The 10,703-nt window shown below is 55.7% G+C and overlaps 1 protein-coding gene across 3 annotated transcripts in view; it reads left to right on the top strand.

The window, feature by feature from the left end:
• The first annotated feature begins 196 nt into the window (after positions 1-196).
• Positions 197-10,703, top strand: part of MXRA7 (matrix remodeling associated 7) — a 29,642-nt gene continuing 19,135 nt past the window's right edge. The window contains exon 1 of one of the 3 annotated variants that reach the window (XM_027080795.1): positions 197-580. In XM_027080795.1, coding sequence (XP_026936596.1) covers positions 239-580 — 342 coding nt within the window. In that variant the 5' untranslated portion in view covers positions 197-238. The remainder of the gene's footprint in view (positions 581-10,703) is intronic. The other 2 variants (XM_027080796.1, XM_027080797.1) reach the window with 2 other exon arrangements.

Below are 10,703 nucleotides of genomic sequence, written 5' to 3'. Positions count from 1 at the left end.
GGGCCTGCCCAGGCAGGGAGGGCTCGGCCCTTCTCGGGCCTCAGGAGCACTTCCCAAGGGGCCAGGGCTCTGGTCCCCAGCAGCTTGAGTCACCCCCACCCCCACCCCGGGTCCTGGGAGGTCGGGGGCGGGCAGGGGGCGTGGCGCGGCGGGGGCTCCGCCCCGAGGCGGGGCGTGGCGCGGCGCGGCACGCTCCCTCGGGGTCCCAGCGGGCGGGCACTCGGGCGGCCGCAGCGCGATGGAGGCGCCGGCGGAGCTGCTGGCCGCGCTGCCCGCGCTGGCCACCGCGCTGGCGCTGCTGCTTGCCTGGCTGCTGGTGAGGCGCGGGGCGGCCGCGAGCCCCGACCCCCCGGAGCCCGCGCCCCCGGAGCCCGCGACCCCGGAGTCCGCGCCCCCGGCCGAGGCCAGCGGGACGCCCGCGCCGCTCGACCCCTGCGCGGCGGAGCCGGCAGCCGCGCCCGAGGGGCCGGGGGAACCCAAGCCGCCAGACGAGCCCACGCCGCCGGACGAGTCCGCGCCGCCGGAAGAGTCCGCGGCGGCGCCGGCGGAGGCGGAGGAGCAGGCCGCCGAGGAGAGGCAGGTACGGACCCGCCCTCCCGGGCTCCCCTTCCCACTCGGGGGCCAGGTACCCTCCGCGGCTCGGCGCCCCCTGGCGCCCCCGGCAGAGCCGAGAACCTGGCCCCCAGTCTTGAGCCGGGCTGCCTCAGGGAGGGCAGGAGCCCGCGGACGGCAGGAAGGGAAGGTCCCGGCGTGCAGATTCAACGCCCTCCCTCCCGAAGTGTCGCCGAGCCTGTCGGAGTTGTGTTTTGTCGCCTGCCTGGCTTTCCTCTTCTTGGCCTCTCCTCCCCCGGCACGGGTCATACCCCACTCCCCACCCCTCACCCTCCAGCCCACGGGTTCCCAAATCCACGTGCATGTGGCTTGTTTCAAGGGCTGCAATGACAGTTGTCTTGATAGTGGAAAATATAATACTTAAAGAAAAGAAAGAAAAAAAGGAAAGCTGCCTTTTCTTTTTAGGCTAATTTGAAATCCAGATTCCTGAGTCATTTATGTGTGAAACCCATTGGGTGGGACTGAAAGAAAGGCACCGGACAATTGCAATCCTTTTTATTGCCGTTTCCAAACTGCACGGTGCTTTGCACACTCCCCCAGGGGCTGCAGATCAGTCGGGCCAGTGTGCAGTGAGGAAGCAGGATAAGGCCCTCCTGCGGCACAGCTGAGCCCCCCCCCAAAGCCGCCCTCCTGCTTCTGCAGTCCAGCAGCTCTGTCCTGACCCCGCGGCCGCCGTCTTGCTTCAGGATATCCAGATGGGCGTCTGATGGCTTGTGGGCATTCCTCTGCCCAGCCCGATACACTTTTTCCAATGTATCTCTTTAGATTGGAAGCCTAGTTGCCAGGCGCCTTCCCAGGACTTCAGCGCCCTTGGCCCTTCCAGGCCACCAGCAAGGGTCCAGAGCCTGATCAGAAGGCCTTGTTCTGACTCCTGAGGTCCCTTTCTTGGAAGGGAGGATGGCCAGGACGGTCAAAACTGTGAGCAAGCTGCTTTGGTGCGTTGTGAGCACGTCTGCAGCGCCCACTCTGAATTTTGCTGGACACAATGGTTTATACTGGAGAGAATCCTTGCAGGGAGGAGGAGGCAGCGAGGCTGGGCGGAGGCATTTCTCTTTGCTGAGTAATTGTTCCAGACCCCCTGTGAGCAGGCGCTTTGCTTGACAAGAGGGTGACTAATTGTGTCATTAGAGTGTATTCTGACCAGGCTGAGGAGAGCTGCTGTATTCATCCCAGGGAGCACCGAGGCCCTGTGGTTCTTGCTGACCTCACCTGTGGTGATGGCAGGTGGGGTTTGGACGTGTGCTGATGTGTTAGGTTTGCTCCCATATTTAGGATTCTCTTGGGAACAGGGGAGGTATAGGGGCTGTTCCCAGGCTGCCACTTGCTCTCAGTCAGCCCTGCTCCTAGAGTTAACACAGTGGCCCCTTTTCACCCAGAGGCAGCTTCTGGACTGAAGTTTAAAATGTTCTGTAGGGAATTCCCTGGCGGTCCAGTGGTTAAGACTCCACGCTCCCACTGCAGGGGGCCCAGGTTCGATCCCTGGTCGGGGAACTAAAATCCCGCATGCCACATGTCGTGGCCAAAAATAAATGAATAAATAAATAAATAAATAAAATGTCCTTTAGTGGTGCTCAGTCATCTCGATCCTCTGGGTTACAGCACTTCTGAAAGAACTTTCTACAAGGCCTCTAGGATCTCGGCAGTATGATATCTATGTAAGGGGTTTAGCGGTTCTTTAAAAAGCAGCCCTGGTTTGCCTCTGGCTGGGAGAAAGCAGGTCCTGTGAGGGCGAGTGGGGGCTTCGAAGGACAAGGCACCTTACGGAGGCTAGTGTGGTGGACACAGCCTCGGAGCTGGTGTGATGCCAGAGCAGATGACTGGGACCGTTGAGGCTTGTGCGTCCCTCCTTCCTCTCCACGGCCTGTCCTGACGTGATCCACCCAACGGGAGAATTAAGTTTAAGTCCACTTCCTCCTTTGGAGGTCTCGCCCTCCCCTTTTGGGTTCAGGCCTCCAGCCCTCTCTGAGCTAGCAAGCCCACGTCGACTCCAGCTGTGTACAAGGCCCTGGGCGAGGTGCTGGGGGACACAAATATCCACTGTTACCCACTCCCCCGCCTTCCCGGTGGTGGCATTACCCCGAAAGGAGCTGCTAGCAACTGTCTGGAAATGGACTTGGGCATTTTCGAGAGCAGGTCCCACTGCTTTCTTCTGATGATCACACTGCCCAATCCTGGAGAGCAGACCGGAAGGCCCACTGGGGAAAAATAACTCAAGTCTGGGTTTGGGAAAGCAGCAGGGACGCCCTCAGCTAGCCTCTCCCTAAGTGAGCAGCAGCAGTGGGAGTGGAGGGGGGGCAGCCCCAGCTGCTGAGAGCGGGAAGGCACAGCCCCAGCCCCGGGAGAGTGGCGCTTAACTCACCTCTCCCCTCCCCCCTGCATTTTCCATTCTAATCCAATTGCCTCCCGTCTTGGCGAGGCCTGGGAGGCCTGGGGCAGCTGCTGCCCACCCTCACAAAGCTGATTATTGAGAAGGACCCAGAGCCCAGGGAAGCAGCCTTCCGCTGCGGCTGTGGGCCATGGGGAAGCGGCCCCTCGGCGCAGGAGAACCAAGTCGCATGAAGGGCCTCCGCGGGCTGGGAGGCTGAACTGGGACTGAAGAAATGCGGGCAGAGCAGCCGGGCAGGGAGGCGGAGCAGAGGGCAGAGTTGTATTGTGAAACCTCTTGTCATTTCTCTCTGAGGGATTAGTGTGGGAGCGGGCAGGGGAGGGGGTGGGCATGCCCCACTCTCACAAAGAATTATGGAGAACAACGTCAAGAACAGGAGCTGGTCCCTTTTAAGCCCAGGAAACGGTGCTTTTTGGGTGCTGAGGTATAGGTTAGGATTTTAGGATTTGCAGGCCTCTTACCTAATGGAGATGTGGTTTCCAGCAAGGCTGTGTTGTAGGATGCCAAACAGTGGTCATGGGCAAAGGGTCAAGTGTCGTTCAATAGTACTAGAGTCAAATCGCTCTGTCTGTGCCAGGACTCAGGCATCCTGGTGCTCGGGCCCTCAGTCTACTCAGAAACGGAGTAGGGACTTCCTATAAGGCAGCTGGCCAATGTCACAGGCAGGGAGACTGTTCGAGATTGAAGGAGACTAAAGAGGCAGGAAAGACAAATGAAATGCCTGATCATTGATTGGATTCTGGATTTGGGGTCGGGGGGTGGAGCGGGGGTGTGGGGAGCTATAAAGAATATTTGGGGGACTTCCCAGGTGGTCCAGTGGTTAAGACTTCGCCTTCCAATGCAGGGGGTGCAGGTTCCATCCCTTGTCGGGGAGCTAAGATCCCACATACCTGGAGGCCAAAACACCAAAACATAAAACAGGAGCAATATTGTAACAAACTTAATAAGACTTAAAAAAAAAAAAAAGAATATTTTGGAGATAACTGGATCATGTGTCAAATGAATGGTTTATTAGATCATTTTATTGTATCAACGCGCACTTTCTTGAGTGTGATGCCGGCGTTGTGATCATGTAGAAAAATGTCCTTGTTCTTAGGAAGGTGCATGCTGAAACGTTCAGGGATAAACATGTCATGATTCACATAGTCCCACACACAGATCATGGGTGTGTATGGAGAGAGAGTACAAAGATGGATGGAAAAATGTTAAGGATTGGTGAATCTAGGTGAAAGGGTGTATGAGTGTTCATTGTATTATTCTGTCAACTTCTCTGTAGGCTTGGAATTTTCCAACATACAATGTCGGGAAAAAGGAACCCAGTGAGGAATTTCTCAGGAAACGGCTTGGTTTTTCGGGCACTCTAGGGGTGCTGGTCTGATTGAGCTGCAGAGCCTCCTCTGTCTGTCCTCGCCATGCAGCTGGGCCCTGGTTCACCTTTTCTGAAGTTATCTTGCTGTTAGGTCCATCTTGTCACCAGCCTTGTCACCGCAGGCCTGCCCCCCGGGAGCTGCAGAGCCCCTAGCCCTCCCAGAATGATCAAGAAGCAGGTAAATCCCATCCCCCATCATGTGTCTTGAGCTTCATTTATTTTTTTTTCTTTATTGTATTTTATTTTCATTTTTTTCTTTTTCATGTCCTGACCTTCGTGGTGTCAGCATGACTCCACTTTTCTGTTCTCTTAACAGAAGCCAGTTTAGTGGAGGCTAACAGATACCTGGCAGGTGTTCATACCACTTTGAGTCCGCTCGGCCTGCTATAACAAAGTACTGTAGATTGACTGATTGAAACAACAGACATTTATTTCTCCCAGTTCTGGAGGCTGAGAGTCCAAGATCAAGGTACTGGCGGATTCGGTTCCTGGTGAGAACCCACTTCCCAGCCAGCTGACAGCTGCCTTTTTGCTGTGTCCTCACACAGCACAGAGGACACTCTGGTGTCTTCCTCTTCTTATGAGGGCCCTAACCTCATCATGGGGGCCCCCACTGTCATGACCTCATTAAGCCTAATTGCCTCCCCTAGGTCCCACCTCCAAGTACCATCACATTGGGGGTTCAGCATATAGGTTCTGGGGGATACAAGCAGTCTGTATCAGATCTAGTGGTTTTCTAGGGGGGTGGGAAACAGAAATAATCCAAATGTCCATTAATTAGGACGTTAGATTAGTAAGCAAATTGGTAGAAATAAGTAAGGAAAAAAGCCGAACACAAAACAGGAATTATGTCTTCACATCATCACAATGACGTACATCAACTAAACAAGATGACGCAGAGGGCTGGAAGCAGAGTTCAACGTTTAGAGCTGCAAGAGGGTATGTTTTGTAAAGTTCTTTAAGCTCATAATTATTTTTTCGTATGAGAAAGAAGTTGGGGCTTTCCTAATAGCTAAATTTTGTTCATCCTTTCAGAGATAGAGTCTTGTTTGCACATAGAAAATGTAGCTGTCAGAGTTTTTCTACTTAGTGGGAAGACGTAAACTCCCAAAGAACGTGTTTAAGAAGAAAGCTGTCTGCCTTCAGAGAGTTAGAAATAAAACGCTGAGCGTGTTCACTTTTAGACAGTTTCTTTTTTGTAGTCTTTTCCTTCCCAGACCATCGGCCCAAACCACAGCGTGGGAGGGGTGAGACCAACTTAGACCCTTGGTGGACGTTCTTTTTGAGAAATGTCAAGTCCCTGGTAGCCAGAGCGTTTCTGGAACAACCTGAGGCAGAGCGCCCTGGGTTTGCCCCTGTTAAGGACAGATAAATGGAAGAGGGGCCAGAAACCCCTCCTCCTGTCGGGCCCTGACGCACAGACAGAGCTGCTGGCTGCCATTCTGATTGCCTGCTGCCTGATAAGAACCAAAGACGGAAGCCTGGGATGCTAATAGCAATCATTCCTTCTCTCTTGCCGGGGAGGTGGGCACATGGGTCACCTTCTCCTGGCCAAGGTGGCTAAAGAACAGCTATTGAGATTAACCAGCCTGAAGGAAACCCAGTGCAAGAATTCCTGGAACTTGCTTATCTGGTATTTTTGCCTCTGAATAGCCTTAGGACTTGGGGAAGTCACTTAACCTTGTAGATTTCCCATCTACAAAATGAAGGGGTTGAACTAAAATGATGTCTGAACATCTGGAACAATCTGGAATTGTCTGCTTTCTAGTCATCAGCTCTTGTTTCACGGCCTGGGTAGAGGGTGTGTGTGCGCGTGCGCACACGTGCGTTTTTTTTGTTTTTTTTCTTTGTGTGTTTGTTTTGGCTGTGTTGGGTCTTCGTTGCTGCGTGCGGGCTTTCTCTGGTTGTGGCGAGCGGGGGCTACTCTTCGTTTCGGTGCACGGGCTTATCATTGTGGTGGCTTCTCTTGTTGCAGAGCACGGGCTCTAGGCTTGTGGGCTTCAGTAGTTGTGGCACGCGGGCTCAGTAGTTGTGGCTTATGGGCCCTAGAGCGCAGGCTCGGTAGTTGTGGCACATGGGCTTAGTTGCTCCACGGCATGTAGGATCTTCCCGGACCAGGGATAGAACCTGTGTCCCCTGCACTGGCAGGTGGATTCTTAACCACTGTGCCGCCAGGGAGGTCTGTGCTCGTGTTTAATATTTCCAAGTTAGAAATCCTGGCAGACATTGCTAACCCTCTGGGCAGTCTGGTTGAGACAACCCTGGACTTGGTCTCAGCAAGGGCCTAATTCTGTGACCTTGGTATTAATACTCTTTCTCCCAGCCAGATTCTTCCTTGCTGAAGGCTCAGTGTCTGAGGTCAATCTCAAGACAAGAAAATACCTCTGGCCCAGTGGCCTCCTATGAAGATCTGTAAACCTACTCCAGGGTCAGACCATTCTTTGTCTTTATTCCTCATGATCTAAAGCTGGTTCCCCTTCCTCGGGTGGAGGCCGAGATCTTAAGGAGATATTAAATGCTGGCCCCCTACATTCTGTATTGCCCTTGGAGTTAGTCGTGGTCAAAATTCTTAAGTCCTGGCTTTTCCCAACACAATGATTTCACTTCTTCTGACCCTCTCAGATCTGATTTGGTCAGTCCCTTAGTTTTCTTCCCTGTCCTTGACCTTCTCTATTAATCCCGAAATGTAGAGACTAGAATTCAACCACTGATTGAGGGTCTGGTAGATGCCTGATTGCTGCTCCAGGGTATTTTTTTTTTGATGAAGCTTTTGATGTCCTCTAAATCCGATTTATAGGAACAGTGCCAAAAACTGTTAATCTGATAGGATTGAATCTGGCAGGCTGCTGTCTGAGCCAGACAGAGTGTGTTTGCGGCTTGTGTATGTGCCCTGATTGGGATCTGAGGTCAGAGTCTGGGATGGTCCCTTTGGTCTGGACGTTTGGACACACCGCCCTACAGGCTGGCTCCTCATGCCCTGGGCAGTGTGCAGCTCCTAAACCTCTCCCTCTCCCTCTCCCCAGCCCTGCCCCTTGAGTCAGTGGCTGAGCAGGTCCTCCCTCTCCTTTGCTGTTTGCTGGAGAAGCTCCTGCCCATAATATCAAGTGGAGCACTTACATCAGGGCCTGGACCACCACCGCCATCTCCCAGAATACACTGGCCATGATCGGCCTCCTGGTCTGTGGTTGATGGTGCCCAAATATATATGCCCAGCCCAGCACCGTCCCAGCTGCCTCCCAGACACCTCCCCTCTGTTGTCTAATGAGCACCGCAGACAGTCATGTCTCGTAAGGGTGCCTCATTTCTGTCCCCCTGGCATGCCCTGCACCTCCTCCCCAAGCCCAGTGACATTCATCCCACTGAGAGTCTAGCACCACTCCCACAGCTGCTCAGACCAAGAGCCCACGTGTCTTCCTGGTTTCTTCCTTTCCCTCTCCTGCCCCCCCCCCGCCCCCGCAGTCACTCCATCAGCCAGTCCTGTCACCCGTGTCTCCAGAAGGCCTCCTGCCTGCTGCCACGTCTGCCCATCTTCCTGGCCACTGCTCCAGTCCAGGGCTCAGCCGGCTGTTCAGTAACCTCCCAAGCGGTCTCCCTGCCTCCAGTGTGTACCCCACCCAAGCCCCACCCCGCAACCAGCAACCAGCGTGCTGGTGCTGTCCGCTGTCCGTAACATAGAAACCTCATCTCCTGTTCTGCTTACAGCCCCCAGTGGCTTCCATCGCTCACAGAATAAACTCCGGGCTCTTACCAGGGCCCCTGAGGCCCAGCAGGACCCTGGCCCTCTGCCTCTTCTCCCAGCTGCCCCGCCCCCTCCGCTCAGTGCGCGCACACACACACACACACACACAGAGGCCAGGCCTGGCGCTGCCCCTCCCTTGCCTGGCAGACTCTCCCCAGCCTAGATCTTCACAGATTGCTCATCCTCCCCTTTCAAGTCTCTGTGTCCTTGGCCACCTTGGCGGATATAAATTCCCCCCAGTACATCGTCCCATCCGGCTGGCTTCCTTCTCAGCACTCAGTACGGGCTGAGATCATCTTTTATTTTAGCCTGCATTGTCTGCCGCAGTGGAATGTCAGCCCGTGAGAACAGGGTCCTTGCGTGCCACGTTCATGGCCACGTCCCCAGCTCCTACAACAGGCCCGGCGGACAAGCGGCTCCCAGAAAGAACTTGCTGAATGAATAAGCTGCAATGACAACAAAAAGGAAAGAAAACTCTGGGTTCCTGCTGAAAGGCAGGTGCTGCCTCCTCGTAGGACTGCCCTGGGCAGCAGGGGTCTTATTTCTCTTCACGCCCAGCCTCTAGCCCAGGGCCTTGTGTGTCGCCTGCCTGCAGTGCATCCCTAGAGCTGTGTATTGTGCCCCAGAGAGGCAGACGGCTCTGTAAGGTAGTCATCCCCCCAACGTGAGACGTGTTCAAACAGACTGGATAACCGGCAATTCATCAAAGGTTTTATCAACTGGAGTTTGGTACTGGGTAGAAGCCATGTTAGATCAGTGGCTTTCTAACATTTTTTAATGCCCCGGATACCTTTTTCCCTCTTTAATCCTACACGGGAGGAAGCCCAGTGCACAGAGGAAAAGAGGAGCTGCTCTAGGTGAGGGTCTCCGCCCCTCTGCCCTTCCCCCTCCTCCTCGCAGTGGTCCCCGCAGCCCCTCCACTCGGCTCCAGGGCTCTGCCGACCGCGGGTAGAATAATAACATGAGCTCAAGACCGTCCAGGTCAGATCCTGTGATCTCAGAGGACCGCATCCAGACAGAGGAAGGAGAGGGGCTCGGGGGTGAACAGCCGAGGACAGATCCTGTGCCCGAGGCTGTGGTCCCAAGGATGACCCCACGTTCCAGCCCGCCCCCGCACCCCATGGCACGTGTGGTGGGTGGGAGAGGACGGCACTTGCCAGAAAACCCTTAGAGACTGACCTCCCTGAGTCTGGAAGCGGGAGAGCTTCGAAAGCCAGGGGTTGTTTGGATTGAACGTGGCAACCGTCATTATGGGGCTTTGGCAGGAAGAGCGTCATGAAGTCGGCATTTTAAACTGTCCTCAGAGCAGATGACTGGAGGAGAGTGGCGTCGAGGACACCGTGCCTATGAAGGCACTGAGTGACTGAGACAGGAGTGGGGAGAATGAGGGGGTGGATCCCAGACGGCTCTCAGAGGCGGGGAGAGTCTAGAAGCCAGAATAGAAAGGAAACAGCAGGAAATTCCCTGGCGGTCCAGTGGTTAGGGCTCCACACTTCACTGCAGGGGGCTCGGGTTCACTCCTTGGTCAGGGACCTAAGATCCCACATGCCGTGTGGCATGGACAAAGGAAAGAAAAAAGAATCAACATTCCCAAGCCGCGATAAAGCGTCAAGATGCTGTGACGGCAGGGATAAAATGGACACGTGGAGGAGGCCAGCTTGGGACAAGAAGACTTCAGTTTCTCGTCACGGGGCACGTGCCCTGTCCAGCTGCACGCGTGGATTTAGAGAGCTGGCCTGAGCGGCCTCAGCCTGCAGCGAGGGTGGCTGAGTTGTTCTGATGGAGCGGGCAGAGAGAGCGGCCTGGTCATGACCTCTGCTGGCCCATCCTCCCCACCCAGAGCCGGCGCCCCGGGGACTGGCGCCGGCTCTGCTCTCTCTGCTCGCCCCACAGCCGACGTCCCCCTCTGAATGCGGAGGATGAACAGCCTGACTGCCTGATGGAATCCTTCTGGAAGGAGTGCCAACCATGTCCCGCCCGCTCCCGCTGGAGTGGGAGCCTGGAAGCAGCCCTTGAGCCAGGAAACCCTCTCTGGAGAAGGAGGGGTCAGTGGGCCCGACCCAGGCTGCGGGGCGGCGCATGGGGGATGCTGCAGCCCCCGGAGAGCTCTGTGAGCTCTGTTGTCTCTGTCGTTGCCTCCTACGCGGGGAGGGAGGGACAGGCCGGCCTCCCCCTCTGCCTGCCTGGTGGAGCCTTGGTCCTCCCTGTCTGAAACCAGTCCGGACTGACTGGGGGGCAGGGGCGTTGGTGCAGCCACAGGTGGCTGGTCACAGGGTCCAACAGACCCTATTTGCAGGACTCCAGGGCAGACCCATCTCCTTAGGCGGACGGACAGACAGACAGACAGAGAGCTGTCTCCCTGTCTCTGTCTCTCCCCATCTCTGCTCTACTTCAGCCTGTGTATCGGGCCTGCATCAGCCAGGGCAGCCATAAATGGTGATGTGCTGCCTGTCAGCTATGCATGTGGCCCCTGGGGGCTCTGAGAAGCCTCCTTCCAAGCCCCTGTGGGCCCTGCAGCCCCCTCCCATCCCCTCCGCCACCCATCCCGTCTTGGCCTCTGGGGGACTCCGGTCTTGGGCTCCTGGCCTTGGCGAGGC

This window comes from Aethalodelphis obliquidens, unplaced genomic scaffold (genome assembly GCF_003676395.1).
Source record: "Aethalodelphis obliquidens isolate GAN/ISIS:26980383/991018 unplaced genomic scaffold, ASM367639v1 scaffold44, whole genome shotgun sequence".
Lineage (NCBI taxonomy): Eukaryota > Metazoa > Chordata > Mammalia > Artiodactyla > Delphinidae > Aethalodelphis > Aethalodelphis obliquidens.
This window is presented reverse-complemented; position numbering and strand designations above follow the sequence as displayed.